Source organism: Salmo salar, chromosome ssa01, assembly GCF_905237065.1.
Source record: "Salmo salar chromosome ssa01, Ssal_v3.1, whole genome shotgun sequence".
NCBI classification, from domain to species: Eukaryota; Metazoa; Chordata; class Actinopteri; order Salmoniformes; family Salmonidae; genus Salmo; species Salmo salar.
Genome location: NC_059442.1, coordinates 34,453,665 through 34,473,189, shown reverse-complemented (window position 1 = coordinate 34,473,189; position 19,525 = coordinate 34,453,665). Strand labels below are relative to the sequence as shown.

Here is a 19,525-nt window from a genome sequence, read left to right as displayed (position 1 = left end):
AGTGGTATCCAATTGAACTTTACAGTCGGCTCATCGCTGCAACTCCAGTACAGACTCAGGAGAGGCAAAGGCCTAGAGCCATGCGTCCTCTGAAACACAACCCAACCAAGTCACACTGCCCACTTAACCCAGAGAAGCAAGCCACACCAATGTATCAGAGGACACACGGTACACCTGGTGACCATGTCAGCGTGTATGTGCCCGGCCCACCACGCCACAGGAGTCACTAGAGCACAATGGGACAAGGACATCCCTGCCAGCCAAACCCTCCCCTAACCCGGACAACTGTGCACCGCCCCATGGGTCTCCCGGTTGCAGCCGGCTGCAACAGAGCCTGGACTCAAACCAGGATCTCTAGCAGCACAGCTAGCAACTGCGATGCAGTGCCTTAGACCACTGCACCACTCGGGAGGCCCCAATTTTAACCTACTTTGTTGATAGTTGCAAGCGGGGATAGAGCCTTCGAACTTTGGAGTGATATCCCTTGAGTTAGTCCACTGTGCCACGGGGATGGGACGCAACACAAAGCTGTTTACACCTTTACTCTGACTCCAGGATTTAGTCTTTGTCTTTGCAAAAGAGAGAATAACTAAATCTAGAAAAATACGTTATCTCTATTATTTTGTACTCTACCAATCTTCTTTATATACTGTAAACTTGGGATGTATTGACTTGTATTTTACCTACAAACTTGGTAGAGTAAGAAATAATAAAAGACACTTATTTTTCTAGATTTAGTTATCCTCTCTTTTGGATAACCACATCCTAGAAGTCAGAGAAAAAGTGTAAACAGCTAAATATGTGTGTTAGTTCCATCCCAGTGGACCAGTGGATTCATTCCAAGGATAACACTCCAAAGCTCCCAGGTTTGATCGCCGCTTGCGGCTATCAACAGAATACAGTGAAACTACTGTATGTTTGTACAATAAATGTCAAATAAATTGTCATGTGATTCCAAATAACTGCCATATGTGTTTCTGCATGGATTGTTGTACAACTAACTTCCTCGACAGTAAGATAACACACGGAAAAATAAACCACCATGGACTGTTCAAAATGTCATTTTCTCATTCTGGGAACATAGGAATAACATTCTGAGAACATTGAGGGAATGTTTTGTGCACCCTGATTTAAACATTGTAAGAATGTCATCACAACTGGACATATTTTGTTTTTTGGGAACTTATCTCTTCCAATGTCACCACACTGTTCTTACAAACCTAATGATGTTTTGTGAACTTTCCTAATAACATACAAAATATGCTCTGTTAATATTTTTGCAACATCAGAGGAATATTTTTTCAACCCTAATGCCAACATTGTATAATCATCAACACAACTGGTCAGTTGTTATGTTTTGGAAACATATCTCTTGTGACGTCCCCAATATTCTGGGAACCTGTAAAGGACAGACAAAATGTGTTCTGGGAACGTTCTTGCAACATCTGTCACGTCCTGACCAGTAAAAGGGGTCATTTGTCATTGTAGTATGGTCAGGGCGTGGCAGGGGGTGTTGTTTTTGTGTGTTTTGGGGATGGTTTGTTTCATGGGGATTTGTTCTAGTTTTCATTTTCTATGTTCATTTTCTATGTGTGGCCGAGTGTGGTTTCCAATCAGAGGCAGGTGTCTTTCGTTGTCTCTGATTGGAAGCCATACTTAGGCAGCCTGTTTTTTTCCTGTGGGTTGTGGGTGGTTGTTTTTCGTATAGTCTATGTTACCTTACGGAACTGTCGTGTGTCGTTTTGTTATTTTTTGTTTAAGTGTCCACGTTACTCTAATAAAAGAAGATGAGCACTCAACACGCTGCGCTTTGGTCTGTCCCCTTCGACGGTTATGACAACATCAGCTGAATGTTTATATGAACATTGTATGATCATCAGCACAACTGGATAGTTTCTAGTGTTAGAACATGGTGCTACATAATGAATGTTTTGGGAACATTCACAGAACCATTTTTTATTTGCTGTGTGGTCATATTAAGATCCTATACCTGGGTAGATGTCTCGGATGACATCTCCATTAATGTTACTGCAACGTTCCAATTATGTTTTCTCAGAAAAAAAATGTAATTGAATCCAGACATGATTGCTGAATAATGTTAAAAGAATGTTATTGGAACTATCATGTCATAACGTCACACTATAACTTTGAGAGCATTGTGGGAATATTCCTTGCTTGTTGTTATCAGTCTTTTTAATAACATTTCAATCAACATTAGCAGAACGTTCCCGTAATGTTTTCTATTGTTCTGACATTTTGTGGCAGCAGTATGACCTAAAAACATTACTAGTACATTGTGCTATTACATTACCTGAAAACCTACTGAGTGTAAGGACTGCCTTTAGAGAGAGTGGACCAAAACGCAGCGGAGTTAGTCATATATTTAATTACGGCAAGAACACTATACAAAACAATAAACAGACAACCAAAACAGTCCTGTCACGTTTAACACAGTAACACAAACAGAAACAATTACCCACAAAACCCCAATGGAAAAACATGCACTTATGTGTGACTCCCAATCAACAACAACGAACTTCAGCTGTGCCTGATTTGGGAGCCACACACACGGCCCAAAACAAAGAAATACAAACACATAGAAACAGAACATAGAACGCCCACCCAATGTGACACCCTGGCCTAACCAAAATAAAGAACTAAAAACCTTTCTCTATGGCCAGGGCGTTACACTGAGAAAGTATGAGGAATGTTCTGAGGTAGTTGCTCCAAATGTTGTGCAAAACATTTTAGTGAATGTAAGTGAATGTAAGGAGAACATTACGAAGATATTTAATTGAAAACATTTTCTGAAGAAAAAAAACACATTTTGCTATCAAAAACATTCTTTGAATGGTTTAGGATGTTATCATCCTTATGTTAGATAAAACCGTGACTGGACCTGGGAATCTTAGCTAATATCCTGTGAATGTTTCCATTTCCCTGTGGCTCAGTTGGTAGAGCATGGTGTGTGCAACGTCAGGGTTGTGGGTTTGATTCCCACGTGGGGCCAGTACAAAAAAAAAAAATACATGAAATGTATGAAATGTATGCATTCATTACTGTAAGTCGCTGTGGATAAGAGTGTCTGCTAAATGATGTAAATGTAAAAATGTATGTGTGTCACATTGAGTGAGAAAGAAAGAGGTAGAGAGAGAGAATGAGGAAGTAAAGTTCCAAAGTTACTTGCTGCTTAATGCTAACAGAGATCAGTGAAAAGATAAGAGAGAGAGAGAAAGGTGGTGGCTGTGGTGTACCATATTGACATGGTACATTTGTGTGAGAAGGTGTTGCTGTCTGTTGACCGTCTGTGACAAGGTCAGCTGTCCGACCCTGCAAAATACTTTACTTTGTGAGTACTTATTTATTTTCACCTGTGTGTGTGTGTGTGTGTGTGTGTGTGTGTGTGTGTGTGCGCTTGTGGGCTTTGCACGAATACTGTATATACTCCACGAATACTGTATATGCCTGTTTGCATTTTTAAACTCCTCACGCTGTCATACACAATATCTACCATCTGCTAAGTGTTTATCTTCTCCTTTCTCTCCTTCAATTTATTAAGTGGTCTTTCTCTTCTCCTTTCTCTCTTTCCCTCTATCATCTCAGTGGCACACACAGCTGGGGTCACAACACACTATGCACCACCGATCAAGGGTTAATCATCAGTTGGGGTCTGCTGTGCACTGCTAAAATAGCTGCCAGTTTGTTATCATTGTATACTAATCCCTTGTCACAGTATTGTACAAGAACAACAAAAACGGCTTGATCCCAATTCCCAGACCACAATACACACAAAAAAAACAACACAACAAGAGCCTTTCAAAGGAGAGAGAAAGAAAGAGGGAGAAAGATTGTGTGTGCTTCAGTATTAAAGCCTTCAACACCTGTACAGTGAAAGTCATTAATGACCATATAACACAAACATAGCAGCACTGTTCGTACTTGCCCTTTGTCCTTGCCCTCTGTCCTGTGTGTTCAAGGCTGTCAATGAATAAACTGCAGAATGTAGAAACTTCCATTTCCACTTTTATTAACAACCCATTTGCCGTAGGCTACAGCCTAAGTCTTAGGCGGCAGGGGAAACCTGTTCATTGACACTGTTCTTAGAGTGAGTTTTCAGGTGTGGTCAAAACAACCTGTTCCTCCGTGCAAGCATACACTGTGTGTGTGTGTGTGTGAATGTGTGTTTGTACATTAGCATTACAGTATTTGCTCATGGGTTACCTGAAACAAAAAGTTACATTTCAAAATATCATTTGAATTGTTTGAACAACGTGTACAGAGTGAGCAGTAGAATTAGCACATGCATTTTTATGAGCACAGGCTTGTATCAAAATGCTTTTCAATCAACACCAGCCCATTATGATTGGCTCAAATCAACGGGTCATTGATTGGCAGTGGCAGTGAGACCTCTCCAAACAGGTGAAAGTGTTTCAGAGAACAGAGAATGGAACTAACATGAGGTCATACTTAAAATGGTAGAATAGAATCGAAACATTGTTAATGATATCAGTTATCAGATGTTTTAAATGTAAATTAAAAGCCTGTGTATTTTTCTTTCTGCTATTTGACACTTACAGGATGTTGACAGATGGCCCGGGGTTAGGCATTTGATTGGATTATAACAGTCAAGACGTTATCCCTGTGAATCACAAGGTAAGTCCTTTTATTATATGAAATACAGTTTCATATTCAATATGTGACAAGCTATCTGTAGAAGCCATATACTGAATGAACATGTCATATCATGATGTCCTTTGGGTGGTGGGTCATTCTTGATACACACGGGAAACTGTTGAGTGTAAAAAACCCAGCTGCGTTGCGGTTCTTGACACACTCAAACCGGTGTGCCTGCCCCTACTACCATACCCCATTCAAAAGCACTTCAATCTTTTGTCTTGCCTATTCACCCTCTGAATGGCAGACATACACAATCCATGTCTCAATTGTCTCAAGGCTTAAAACCTCTCTGGGGTATGTGGGACGCTAGCGTCCCACTCGCCAACAGCCAGTGAAATAGCAGGGTCCCCAAATTCAAAACAACAAAAATCTCATAATTCAAATTTCTCAAACATACAAGTATTATACACCATTTTAAAGATAAACTTCTCATTAATCCAAACCCAGTGTCCGATTTCAAAAAGGCTTTACGGCGAAAGCATACCATTAGATTATGTTAGGACAGCACCTAGTCAAGAAAAACCACACAGCCATTTTCCAAGCAAGGAGAGGCGTCACAAAAACCAGAAATACAGCTAAAATTAATCACTAACCTTTGACGATCTTCTTCAGATGACACTCCCAGGAGTCAATGTTACATAATACATGTATGTTTTGCTCGATAAAGTTCATATTTATATCCAAAAACTCCATTTTACATTGGCTGTAATGTTCAGAAATGTTTTGCCTCCAAAACTACCGGTGAATGAGCACATCAATTTACAGAAATACTCATCATAAACGTTGATAAAATATACAAGTGTTATGCATAGAATTAAAGATAAACTTCTCCTTAATGCAACCGCTGTGTCAGATTTCAAAAAAGCTTTACACACGGTGTGTCAGTCTATCTACGTCATGGAAAGAGCAGGTGTTCCTAATGTTTTGTACACACAATGTATGTCGGTTTTCTTTCGTTTCACTGTTTCTATTTCAATGTTTTACTTTTCTTAGAATGTTTCGCACACTTGTTGATAATTCGGTATTTAAGTGCAGTAAGTGATTCATTTATTAACAGTAATTAAGTAAGAGCAGCCTCTCAGAGAAAAGGACTTTTCCTATCATCAGTAAGTGATGTATTTGATGTGGTCAGGGAGTGAGTCATATGTGACAGAGTTGCATTGTTGTCTCTGCTCTCTGCATTCATAATTACAGGTTTATTTGTTAAATTGCATCCCAGCTATCTTCAGTGTCAGAGTTATCTTATTTGTGCTTTAAGTTTGTCTGTCTGTCTGTCTGTCTGTCTGTCTGTCTGTCTGTCTGTCTGTCTGTCTGTCTGTCTGTCTGTCTGTCTGTCTGTCTGTCTGTCTGTCTGTCTGTCTGTCTGTCTGTCTGTCTGTCTGTCTGTCTGTCTGTCTGTGCATGTGTGCATTATTCTTATAGGCACATTTTTTGATAAATATCGGTGATCAATACGGCCAGCAATAGAAATCCCTCACTGTTTTGCATAAGATAGGAGCAACGTTTTTGCTAACTTACCATCTACTGTAAGGGTATAACCAGATCCCCTTACCCTCAAGTGGATAAGCAAGCAGCCTACACTTCCTTAAGTAGACATGGGTGCAGGCAGGGCTGGGAATATACAAAGAGTTCAATACTATACTGTAATAATATGTGCATACATGAACCCTCTTGAATTATCTTTCAATGAGTAAGTAGATTAATCCTCTCAGTGCACAAATGTGTGCTATGCTTTGTTTTGTCAACTTCTCTTTGATCACGTAACCATAAAAGTACAAACTGACACCATCAATCACAACTATGCACAAACTAAACACTCCTTTCAGTAGATGAGCCAACGCTTTTATTTCACCCAAGCACACTCGAAAGCATGTATGCACCCACAAACTCTCTCTCTTTCTCTCCACCTCTCTCACTTGCTGTTTCCCCTTACAGCAACAGTTGCCATGGCGCCGGTGGGAGAGGTCATGGGGTCATGGGCAGTGTCAGTGTCGAAATCATTCTCTCCAGAGGTCATTGTTTTCTCTCTGCTCTTCCTCCTCCTCTCCATCATCCTCCTCGCCCTCTGCACTATCTGTGGAAGGTCAGTGATAGATTCACTTTATAACATTCTTATTTTGTTCCATTAGAGAAAGCATTTGACGCCTACAGATGGAGGATCTTAATTTAATCACCCTGTAGCAGGATAACTTTACTGCAATGCATGAAATGTAAAACGTGTAGTGTATTTCAGCTTTAAAAATGCTTCTGAAGTTTGTAATTTTCACTTTGAAATTTCAGACTTGTTTTTCCCTTACGAAATATGTATAGACTCCTACAAACATGTAAATTCATTATAATCCACTTAATAATTCACAATTCCTATAGCAGCAGGATTTTTCTCCTGCTGTAGCAAACTGGCTCAAATGAAGATGCTACATATGTATGAGTACTGTACATGACCCTATATGGCATGCTTACAGGAATGAGGTGTAGGTAAATGTATGAATGAAATGTGCATGGTGCTCAGTGCTCCAGGCTACAACTAGTTCATCCCTCCATACAGTACACCACAACCTTAGGTTAAAATTCCAACTCTTTCTGAGATTCTAGAAGACTTTGTCCCATCAACTGGGGCTAAGGAGAGAGTGGTTTTACATCTAAACCATGACGAGAAAAGTATTGTGCCTGTTGTGGCCACGGATTACAGGCAACATCCACATCGAGCTAAAGGCTAGAGCTGCCACTTTCAAAGAGCGTGAGACTAATCCGGACGCTTATAAGAAATCCCGCTATGCCCTCAGACAAACCATCAAACAAGCAAAGCGTCAATACAGGATTAAGATTGAATCCTACTACACCGGCTCTGACGCTCGTCAGATGTGGCAGGGCTTGAAAACTATTACGGACTACAATGGGAAACCCAGACTTGAGCTGCCCAGTGACGCGAGCCTACCAGACGAGCTAAATGCCTTTTATACTGGCTTCGAGGCAAGCAACACTGAAGCATGCACAAGAGCACTAGCTGTTCTGGCTGACTGTGTGACGTTCTCAGTAGCCAATGTGAACAAAACCTCTAAACAGATCAACATTCACAAAGCCGCTGAGCCAGATGGATTACCAGGACGTGTACTTAAAGTATGCGCGGACCAATTGTCAAGTGTCTTCACTGCTATTTTCAACCTCTCCCTGACCGAGTCTGTAATACATACATGTTTCAAGCAGACCATCATAGTCCCTGTGCCCAAAGAAGTGAAGGTAACCTGCCTAAATGATTACCGCCCCATGGCACTCACGTCGGTAGCCATGAAGTGCTTTGAATGGCTGATCATGGCTCACATCAACAGCATCCTCCCGGACACTCAACAGCTTCTGCCCACAAGCCATAAGACTGCTGAACAATTCATAAAATCGTCACCGGACAATTTACATTGACCCCCCTTCCTTTTGTACACTGCTGCTACTCGCTGTTTGTTTGTTACCTATGCATAGTCACTTCGCCCCTACCTGCATGATTACCTTAATTGGCCTGTACCCCCGCACACTGACTCGGTACCGGTGCCCTATGTATATAGCCTCGTTATTGTTATTCTTATTGTGTTACTTTTTATTTTAGTCTACTTGGTAAATATTTTCTTCTTCTTGAACTGCACTGTTGGTTAAGGGCTTGTAAGTAAGCATTTCACGTAAAGTCTACACTTGCTGTATTCGGCGCATGTGACAAATAAAGTTTGATTTGATTTTGATTTCAGTGTACTTATGGATCATTATCAATGTATGCTTGATCAATGTCATGATACTCTACACCTGAGACATTGTCTTTGAATGTCGTATTGTCTTTTGTCTTGTAGATAATCGTAAACCAAAATATGTCTATCGCAAACGCACGCATGCACACACACACACGCACACGCACACGCACACGCACACGCACACGCACACGTACCCACACACACACATCCACACACATTCCAGACAGACAGAACGTTCAGGTTTGGTGGCTTCGGGAATTCCTGTGGTATGAGGCATAGGACTCTCTCTTCCCCTCTCTCTACATTACGAAACAACACACTTCAAAGCTCATCTCTAAGCTAAGGACTCTGGGACTAAATACCTCCCTCTGCAACCGGATCCTGGACTTCCTGACGGGCCGCCCCCAGGTGGTAAGAGTAGGCAACAACACGTCTGCCATGCTGATCCTTTAACACAGGGCCCCTCAGGGGTGTGTACTTAGTCCCCTCCTGTACTCCCTGTTCACCCATGACTGCGTGGCCAAACACGACTCCAACACCATCATTAAGTTTGCTGACGACACAACAGTGGTAGGCCTGATCACCGACAACGATGAGACGGCCTCTAGGGAGGAGGTCAGAGAACTGGCAATGTGGTGCCAGGACAACAACCTCTCCCTTAATGTAAGCAAGACTAAGGAGCTGATTGTGGACTACAGGAAAAGGCGGGCCGAACAGGCTCCCATTAACATCGACAGGGCTGTAGTGAAGCGGGTCGAGAGTTTCAAGTTCCTTGGTGTCCACATCACCAACAAACTATCAAGGTTCAAACACACCAAGACAGTCGTGAAGAGGTCACGACAAAACCTTTTCCCCCTCAGGAGACTGAAAAGATTAGGAATTGGTCCCCAGATCCTCAAAAGGTTCTACAGCTGCACCATTGAGAGCATCCTGACTGGTTGCATCACCGCCTGGTATGGCAACTGCTCGGCATCTGACCGTAAGGCGCTACAGAGGGTAGTGTGAACGGCACAGTACATCACTGGGGCCAAGCTTCCTGCCATTCAGGACCTATATAATAGGCGGTGTCAGAGGAAAGCCAATAAAATTGTCAGCGACTCCAGACACCAAAGTTATAGACCGTTTTTTCTGGTGCCGCACGGCAAGCGGTACCGGAGCACCAAGTCTAGGACCAAAAGGCTCCTCAACAGATTCTACCCCCAAGCCATAAGACTGCTGAACAATTCATAAAATTGTCACTGGACAATTTACATTGACCCCCCCTTCCTTTTGTACACTGCTGCTACTCGCTGTTTGTTTGTTACCTATGCATAGTCACTTCGCCCCTACCTGCATGATTACCTTAATTGGCCTGTACCCCCGCACACTGACTCGGTACCGGTGCCCTATGTATATAGCCTCGTTATTGTTATTCTTATTGTGTTACTTTTTATTTTAGTCTACTTGGTAAATATTTTCTTCTTCTTGAACGGCACTGTTGGTTAAGGGCTTGTAAGTAAGCATTTCACGTAAAGTCTACACTTGCTGTATTCGGCGCATGTGACAAATAAAGTTTGATTTGATTTTGATTTCAGTGTACTTATGGATCATTATCAATGTATGCTTGATCAATGTCATGATACTCTACACCTGAGACATTGTCTTTGAATGTCGTATTGTCTTTTGTCTTGTAGATAATCGTAAACCAAAATATGTCTATCTCAAACGCACGCATGCACACACACACACGCACGCGCACACGCACCCCCACACACACACCCACACACATTCCAGACAGACAGAACGTTCAGGTTTGGTGGCATCGGGAATTCCTGTGGTATGAGGCATAGGACTCTCTCTTCCCCTCTCTCTACATTACGAAATGACACACTTCAAATAACGTACATAATGTATAGTCCGACTCCACCAGTGAATCACTCAGATACTTCACTCTGTTTATCTTTCTTTTCCGAGCAAGAGAGAGAATATACATACTTTTGTTAGGTTCTGAACAAAGAGTAAAAACTCAAACGGATGACTAGAAAAAGCTTAAACCAAGTTTATTCACCCACTAGGTGCTTCATCTGCAGACACAACATACAAGTCACACAAGCATATGCAGTACTTACAGCTAGGAGTCCCCTCCTTGTATGTCCAAGATAAACACAAATTTTCTGTTGTTTGGCAGAAACTCGGTCGGTTACTCTTACTGGTATTGTCATGACCCTGCCCAAGTCTAGGACCCTCTTGGGCGTGGAATTGTGTATGAGATAGGACTTTGATCAGATGGTCTTTGAGGTGGGCCCCTTTGGCCCCCCTCCCAGCAGTGTCTTCTCTGCAACTGTTGACCTTAAAGGCTTCCCAAGTGGCGCAGCGGCATAAGGCGTCACTACAGCCCCGGGTTCAATCTCAGGCTGTGTCACAGCTGGCTGTGACCGGGAGACCCATGAGGCGGCGCACAATTGGCCCAGCGTCGTCAGGGTTAGGGGAGGGTTTAGCCGGCCTGGATTTCCATGTCCCATTATGCTCTAGCGACTCCTTGTGGCAGCTGGATGTTGTTTCCTCTTACATATTGGTGCGGCTGGCTTCCGGGTTAAGCGAGCAGTGCTGCTTGGCAGGGTAATGTTTTGGAGGACGCATGGCTCTTGACCTTCGTCTCGCCCGAGTCCGAGTTCAAGTAAAATAAATCAATGTAGGCTACAGCAGAACACACATATGAGAATATATACAGTTGAAGTCAAAAGTTTGCGTACACTTTAGCCAAATACATTTAAACTCAGTTTTTCACAATTCCTGACATTTAATCCTTCTTCAAATTCCCTGTCTTAGGTCAGTTGGGATCACCACTTTATTTTAAGAATGTGAAATGTCAGAATAATAGTAGAGAGAATGATTTATTTCAGCTTTTATTTCTTTCATCACATTCCCAGTGGGTCAGAAGTTTACATACACTCAATTAGTATTTGGTAGCATTGCCTTTAAATTGTTTAACTTGGGTAAAATGTTTTGGGTAGCCTTCCACAAGCTTCCCACAATAAGTTGGGTGAATTTTGGCCCATTCCTCCTGACAGAGCTCGTGTAACTGAGTCAGATTTGTAGGCCTCCTTGCGCGCACATGCTTGATTTAATACTGATCGCTTTTATTAGAATGTCTACAGTGTGAACAGTGACATAATTAATAAATCATGCCATGAGAGCTACCAAATCTGGGCAATAGGTGCCGGCACAAACAAAGTCAAATCTGAGAGGTGCCATGTTCCGGCAGGATCCAGCTCAAATTAAGCACTGGACAAGACTGTAACTACCACTTGGATATCACGAAATTGGTGAGAAAAAGGAGTAAAAATACATATATAAAACATAATAATAAACTGTTGTCCTTATCTCGAGTTGAGTTCCAGATCCCTCATTGTCCTGGTTGTCCTCATTGCCCTCATTGTCCTGGTCTAACAGGCCTGCCTGTTGGAACTGAGACTAGACTGTTACTCTTTGCCTCCTTCCTTAGAAATATTAATATTCAGCAATAACATGGTTGAACAGAATATTAACTTTGTCTCACTCAGTAACTTACATACCATACACAAAGTTCCTATTCACCCTTCATTGACCCCCAACATATACAAAACGTAATGGCGCCGACGGAGATGACAGCATCTCAACTAGCTCTTAGGAAACTTTGCAGTATTTTGTTTTTAATGTATTATTTTTGACATTATTAGCTCAGGAAATGTTTTGAGTCATTACATACAGCTGGGAAGAACTATTGGATATTTGAGCGACGGTAACTCACTAGAACAAGCAGCATTACGACCAGGAATATGACTTCCCTGGAGCAGATACTTTGTTCACTCTCCCCAGAGCAATTTAACTTATTCCAGAGGCCAACCGAAAACATCGCCTGTGGAGGAGAGGCACTCAAGGCAGCCTGCTGGTTTGATTTACCCACCGCTTCCGAGTATATTACTTGCTAATGCAAGGATTTCTTTCCAGAGAGACATCGGGGCCTGTAACATACTTTGCTTCACGGAAACATGGCTCTCTCGGGATACTCTGTCGGAGGCAGTAAAGCCAACAGGATTCTCAGTACATTGCGCAGACAGGAATAAATATCTCTCTGGGAAGCAGATGGGCGGAGGGGTGTGTTTCATGATTAACGACTCATGGTGTAATTATAGGAACATACAGGATCTCAAGTAATTTTGTTCACCCAACCTTGAATACCTCACAATCAAATGCCGACCATATTATCTCCCACGATAATTCTCCTCCGTCATTACCACGGACGTTTACATCACTCCTCAAGCTGATACCATGACAGCCGTCAAAGAACTTCACTGGACTTTATGCAAACTGGAAACCACATATCCCGAGGCTGCATTTATTGTAGCTGGGAATTTTAACAAAGCAAATTTGAGGACTAGGCTGCCGAAGTTCTATCAACATATCGACTGTACTACTTGCCTTGCTAAGACTCTCGACCATTGCTATTCAAACTTCCGGAATGCTTACAAGGCCCTCCCCCACCCTCCTTTCGGCAAATCTGACCATGACTCCATCTTGCTCCTCCCTTCCTATAGGCAGGAACTCAAACAGGAAGTACCCGTGCTAAGAACTATTCAACGTTGGTCTGAGCAATCGGAATCCATGCTTCATGATTGTTTTGATCACGTGGACTGGGATATGTTCCGGGTAGCTTGCAAAAATAATCTAGACGCATACACGGATACGATGACTGAGTTTATAAGGAAGTGTATAGGAGATGTAGTACCCACTGTGACTATTAAAACCTACCCTAACCAGAGACCGGCGTCTTGCTTCCGGACAGGCTAAACAAATTCTTTGCACGCTTTGAGGATAACACAGTGCCACCGTTGCGGCCTGCTACCAAGGACTGTGGGCTCTCCTTCTCTGTGGCCGACGTGAGTAAAACATTTAAACGTTTTAACCCTCACAAGGCTAACGGCCCAGACGGCATTCCTAGCCGCGTCTTCAGAGCATGCGCAGACGAGCTGGCTGGTGTGTTTACGGGCATATTCAATCTTTCCCTATCCCAGTCTGCTGTCCCCACATGCTTCAAGATGGCCACCATTGTTCCTGTACCCAAGAAGGCAACAGTAACTGAACTTATCGCCCGCAGCACTCACCTCTGTCATCATGAAGTGCTTTCAGAGACTACACAAGGATCATATCACCTCTCCCTTACCTGCCACCCTAGACCTACTTTAATTTGCTTACCGCCCCAATTGATCCACAGACGATGCAATCGCCATCACTCTGCACACTGCCCTATCCCATCAGGACGAGAGGAATATCTATGTAAAAATGCTGTTTATTGACTATAGCTCAGCATTCAACACCATAGTGCCCTCCAAGCTCATCATTAAGCTTGAGGCCCTGGGTCTGAACACCGCCCTGTGCAACTGGGTCCTGGACTTCCTGACGGGCCGCCCCCAGGTGGTGAAGGCAGGAAACATAACCTCCACTCTGCTGATCCTCAACACTGGGGCCCCACAAGGGTGCGTGCTCAGCCCCCTCCTGTACTCCCTGTTCACCCATGACTGTGTGGCCAACCACGCCTCCAACTCAATCATCAAGTTTGCAGATGACACAACAGTAGTGGGCTTGATTACCAATGATGACAAGACAGCCTACAGGGAGGAGGTGAGGGCTCTGGGAGTGTGGTGCCTGGAAAACAACCTCTCACTCAACGTCAAAAAAACAAAGGAGATGATCGTGGACTTCAGGAAACAGCAGAGGGTGCACCCTCTTATCTACATCGACGGGACCGCAGTGAAGAAGGTGGAAAGCTTCAAGTTCATTGGCGTACACATCACTGACAAACTGAAATGGACCACCCAGACAGACAGTGTGGTGAAGGTGCAACAGAGCCTCTTCAACCTCAGGAGGCTAAAGAAATTTGGCTTGTCACCTAAAACCCTCACAAACTTTTACAGATGCACAATTGAAAGCATCCTGTCGGGCTGTATCACCACCTGGTACGGCAACTGCACCACCCGCAACCACAAGGCTCTCCAGAGGGTGGTGCGTTCTGCCCAATGCATTACCAGGGACAAACTACCTGCCCTGCAGGACACCTACACCCGAGCCACTGCCTGTTCACCCCGATATCATCCAGAAGGTACACCCGAGCCACTGCCTGTGCACCCCGATATCATCCAGAAGGCGAGGTCAGTACAGGTGCATCAAAGCTGGGACCGAGAGACTGAAAAACAGCTTCTATATCAAGGCCATCAGACTGTTAAACAGCCATAACTAGCACATTAGAGGCTGCTGCCTATAGGCATAAACTAGAAATCACTGGCCACTTTAAGGAATGGAACTTTAGTCACTTTAGTAATGTTTACATATCTGGCATTGCTCATCTCATATGTATATACTGTTTTCTATACTTCTATGGTATCTTAGTCACTTAATAATGTTTACATATCTTGCATTGCTCATCTCATATGTATATACTGTGTTCTATACTATTCTACTGTATCTTAGTCCATTCTGCTCTGACATCGCTCGTCCACATGTATATAGTCTTAATTCAATCCTACTTAGATTTGTGTCTATTGGGTATATGTTGTGTAATTTGTTAGATATTACTTGTTAGATATTACAGCACTGTCAGAGCAAGAAGCGCAAATATTTCGCTATACCCACCATAACATCTGTTAATAACGTGTATGTGACCAATAAAATGTGATTTGTTTTGACATATACATTTCTTATATGTGTAAAGTAATCAATAGGTTCTAGTATAGTAACATGAATAAGTATATTTCAAGCCAGAATCAAACACCTTCAAACAGTGATTTGATAGCACCAAAGTGTGAGTGCAAAAGTTCAAACACAGACTAATATATCATGAACACACCTTAAATACAGGTCTGTTATCAGCAAATAATCACTTTATATACTCTTTAGAGATACTTTTGCTGATATGCATTAGTTAATGGTGAACCACATTTATTGTTTGTGCACTTTATTCTAAAAGTAAATCATTTTTCATGCATTGTTGAATATTGGGGAGTGCACCAAATTCTTTGAAATTCTGTAAGCATCAGTAGATATCTGTTGTACTTGTTCGGATTCTCTAGTTTGTGTTGTGTTCCACAGGCAATCCTTTGAGCTCCAGGACGGTGGTGGGGAGGTGGAGAGAACCCAGTCACGGCTGATGAGAGTGGTGAGAGACAAGACAAGCAACAACAATGACGACAGCTATGTCCTGACCAGGGTTACACAGAAGTCAGTAAGAGAGGAGGTAGGGAGATACGGAGGATGGGAGGAAGCAAGGAAGGTGTAGAAGGGATCAAAGGGTTGAAGAGAGAAGGGAGGGAGGGATGCGGTGGATGGAATCCTTTTGAGAGTACTTTGTCCTGAGACCAATGACAGCGAAATTATGAACCCAGTATACTGTGATGTGTTTTTGATTGACAGGTAAAGTTGGAGGACACCCTGGCCGCCAGGGAGAACCCCATGATCAATGACATCAGAAAAAACGAGAGAGGTGGGAAACCAAACTCTGTGTTTCAGCCGTAAGCGAGGCTACCTCTAGATCTGCCAGAAGGGTTGTCTTACCGTATGTGTTCTGTTTTCATCTCCTCCCTGGTTAGATTTCAGTCCCATTCCTGAAGACAGTGTCCCAGAGCAGCTTCCTGCTGAGCAGGATGGCATCAGGCTCAATCCCTGGAGGAGCCACAGGGTGGCAACAGATCAGCAAGGTACTGCCTTCATCACTCTCTCTGTATCTCCCTACGCATTTCTCCCATGTGTCTTTCACACAAGTGTGGTGGGTAGTGGGTGAGTATTACAGGTGTGTTTTGATGTCCTGCAGGTGATTCTCTAGGTGCCTTGCAGATTGCCAACGGAACCCCTGTGGCCATGATGACTATATCTCCTTCCCCTCCCACCACTGTCGACATCGGTAGGCTACGTCAAATCACCCATGTGCACTTCTCAAACTATCAATCAATCAAATCAAATGTATTTGATATGATTGGATAAGAGCGTCTGCTAAATGGATAAGAGCGTCTGCTAAATGACTAAAATGTAAAGCCCTTTTTACATCAGTCGATGTCACAAAGTGCTATACAGGAACCCAGCCTAAACCCCCAAACAGCAAGCAATGTAGGTGTAGAAGCACGGTGGCTAGGAAAAAAAGGCAGGAACCTAGGAAGAAACCCAGAGAGGAACCAGGCTCTGAGGGGTGGCCAGTCCTCTTCTGGCTGTGCCGGGTGGATATTATAACAGTACATGGCCAAGGTGTTCAAACGTTCATAGATGACCAGCAGGGTCAAATAATAATAATCACAGGGGTTGGAGAGGGTGCAACAGGTCAGCACCTCAGGAGTAAATGTCAGTTGGCTTTTAATAGCTGATCATTCAGAGTTAGAGACAGCAGGTGCGGTAGAGAGAGAGAGAGTCGAAAACAGCAGGTCCGGGACAAGGTAGCACATCCGGTGAATGGGTCAGGGTTCCATAGCCACAGGCAGAAACTAATGGGGCTCAATCTCTCTTTGGCTAAGCTTCAGGTTAAGTGACTCTCCTCTATTATTTACTTATTTTCTCACCTTGTAGGTGACCTGAGGGACGTCCTGAACTTCACACCCGAGCTCCACTCTATACCAGCCCCTATATCCGTGGTGGAAGATGACAGCCCCCTCGTGTCCGTACCCCCACCTGTCTCTTCAGGGAACACCCTGGACACCCCCATCATGAATGTTCTTCACACCCTGGTGCTGGATGCCCCCATCGTGGATTCCCCCATCATGGATTCCCCCATCATGCACAGCCTTGCATCTGTGGATGTCCCCATTGGGAACAGCCTTGAACCTGTTGATATCCCCATTGTGAATGACACTGACCCCCTCAATATCCCCATCGTGAACGACCTTGACCTCCTGGAGGCCCCTGCAGAATTCAGCTCCAACTTTATCGCTCAGCTTGAAGAAGAGGGTCAGGTGGAGGGTAAGGACCAGAGGCCTTTCCTGGGGGTCCAACCCAAGCACACCTATGAGATTTTTGGGGAGCTCACTCCTGATGAACCCTCTGTGGAAGTGGACCTGACAACCCCAGGCTATCAAACCATAGCTGAACTGGTCCACGAATCAACCACACAGCCTGACAATGACACAACCATGGTCACAATGCCATCGGACCTGGCAAGCCCAGACTATGAGATCATAGGTGAACTGGTCCAGCAATTGAGCGCAACCACACTGCCTGACAATGAGCCAATAAAAACTACAGGCACAGACCCGGGGGAGGGGCTTGACCTGACAAGCCCTCTCTCATTGGTGGAGGAGGTAGAGGATGGTTTGAGTGACAGGGGGTGGAATCCAATGTACGCCAGGGTGAGCAGGAAGCTTAGTAAGTGCCCTACCCCACCCCCTGTACCTCCGCCAGAGGACGAGGAAGAGGAGGAATCTTTACCTCCATTACCGGAAAGAAGTGGAGAGATGGAGGAATGATCATCGTAGAATATCCCTTCAGACTTTTAAAAAGCACTGCAAATTTGTGTTATGTACTCAATGCTATTTGTATTTATATGCAGTGCATTCAGAAAGTATTCAGACCCCTTGACTTTTTCAACATTTTGTTATGTTACAGCTTTATTCTAAAATGGATTAAATAGTTTTTTCCCCTCATCAATCTACACACAATACCCCATAATGACAAAGCAAAATCAGGTTTGTAGAAATGCTTGTAAATGTATTCAAAATAAAAAACGGAGATATCACATTTACATAAGTCTTCAGACCCTTTACTTAGTACTTTGTTGAAGTACCTTTGGCAGCAATTACAGCCTCAAGTCTTCTTGGGTATGAAGCTACAAGCTTGGCACACCTGTATTTGGGAAGTTCCTACGATTATTTTCTGCAGATCCTCTCAAGCTCTGTCAGGTTAGATTGGGAGTATCGCTGCACAGCTATTTTCAGGACTCTCCAGAGATGTTCGATCGGGTTCAAGTCCGGGCTCTGGCTGGGCCACTCAAGGACATTCAGAGACTTGTCCCGGAGCCACTCCTGCGTTGTCTTGGCTGTGTGCTTAGGGTCGTTGTCCTGTTGGAAGGTGAACCTTTGCGCCAGTATGAGGTCCTGACTAGTCTCCGATCCTGACTAGTCTCCCAGTCCCTGCAGCTGAAAAACATCCCCACAATATGATGCTGCCACCACCATGCTTCACCATAGGGATGGTGCTGGGTTTCCTCCAGACGTGATGCTTGGCATTCAGGCCAAAGAGTTCAATCTTGGTTTCATCAGATCAGAGAATCTTGTTTCTCATAGTCTGAGAGTCCTTTAGGTGCGTTTTGGCAAACTCCAAGTGGGCTGTCATGTGCCTTTTACTGAGGAGTGGCTTCCATCTGGCCACTCTACCATAAAGGCTTCATTGGTTGATTGATTGAGTTTATTTTATTTTTACAGGGACAGTGCACATTAATCAACGTTTCAGTAAAAGTGCCGGTTTTAGCCAGCCGGCTAATTTTCGACCGCAGTCCCTGGGCAGGTTATTAGGTTATTTTCAACCGCAGTCCCTGGGCAGGTGGTGTGCTGCAGAGATGGTTGTCCTTCTGGAAGGTTCTCCCATCTTCACAGAGGAACTGTGGAACTCTGTCAGTGACCATCGGGTTCTTGGTCACCTCCCTGATCAAGGAAGGCCCTTCTCCCCGATTGCTCAGTTTGGCTGGGCGGCCAGCTCTAGGAAGAGATGGAGGACACTGTGTTCTTAGGGACGTTCAATTCTGCAGAAATGTTTTGGTACACTTCTCCAGATCTGCCTTGACACAATCCTGTCTCGAAGCTCTATGGACAATTTCTTCGACCTCATGGCTTGGTTTTTTCTCTGACATGCACTGTCAACTGTGGGACCACCGACGCTAGATGCCCACCCGGACACTCCCCTATAGAGTCAGGCTTTGAGGCCGGAGTCCGCACCTTTGGGGGGGGGTACTGTCACGCCCTGACTATAGAGAGCCGTTTTTTTCTCTATTTTGGTTAGGTCGGGGTGTGACTAGGGTGGGTGATCTAGTATGTTTATGTCTATGTTGGCCTGGTATGGTTCCCAATCAGAGGCAGCTGTTTATCGTTGTCTCTGATTGGGGATCATATTTAGGCAGCTATTTCCCTACT

General features: G+C 43.9%; 1 protein-coding gene and 1 long non-coding RNA gene across 5 annotated transcripts; one reads left to right on the top strand and one right to left on the bottom strand.

The window, feature by feature from the left end:
* Positions 1 to 3,075: 3,075 nt before the first annotated feature.
* On the top strand, positions 3,076 to 18,141 carry LOC106601354 (uncharacterized). Of its 4 annotated transcripts, none has more exons than XM_045717158.1 (7): positions 3,076 to 3,349; positions 4,578 to 4,653; positions 15,513 to 15,579; positions 15,834 to 15,903; positions 16,010 to 16,117; positions 16,231 to 16,320; positions 16,974 to 18,141. In XM_045717158.1, exons 3-7 carry the CDS (start codon positions 15,571 to 15,573, stop codon positions 17,864 to 17,866), a joined length of 1,170 nt encoding a protein of 389 aa, XP_045573114.1. In that variant the 5' UTR covers positions 3,076 to 3,349; positions 4,578 to 4,653; positions 15,513 to 15,570; the 3' UTR covers positions 17,867 to 18,141. The 4 variants fall into 4 exon arrangements, with proteins under 4 accessions (XP_045573114.1, XP_045573112.1, XP_045573104.1 ...); XM_045717156.1 differs by having other exon boundaries at positions 15,513 to 15,657; XM_045717148.1 differs by lacking the exon at positions 3,076 to 3,349 and adding an exon at positions 6,613 to 6,760 and having other exon boundaries at positions 15,513 to 15,657.
* Positions 6,498 to 10,910, bottom strand: LOC123742474 (uncharacterized). The gene is made up of 2 exons (XR_006769650.1): positions 10,517 to 10,910; positions 6,498 to 6,751 (listed from the first exon to the last, which is right to left on the bottom strand). It is a non-coding gene; the product is annotated as an uncharacterized lncRNA (long non-coding RNA).
* Positions 18,142 to 19,525: the final 1,384 nt, after the last annotated feature.

Coding starts and splice junctions, on each gene's coding strand:
- LOC106601354 (XM_045717148.1), top strand. CDS start 6,624: ATGGCGCCGGTGGGAGAGGTCATGGGGTCATGGGCAGTGTCAGTGTCG. Junction 15,658..15,833: donor AGAAGTCAGTAAGAGAGGAG/GTAGGGAGATAC, acceptor TTTGATTGACAG/GTAAAGTTGGAGGACACCCT. Junction 16,118..16,230: donor GGTGGCAACAGATCAGCAAG/GTACTGCCTTCA, acceptor GATGTCCTGCAG/GTGATTCTCTAGGTGCCTTG.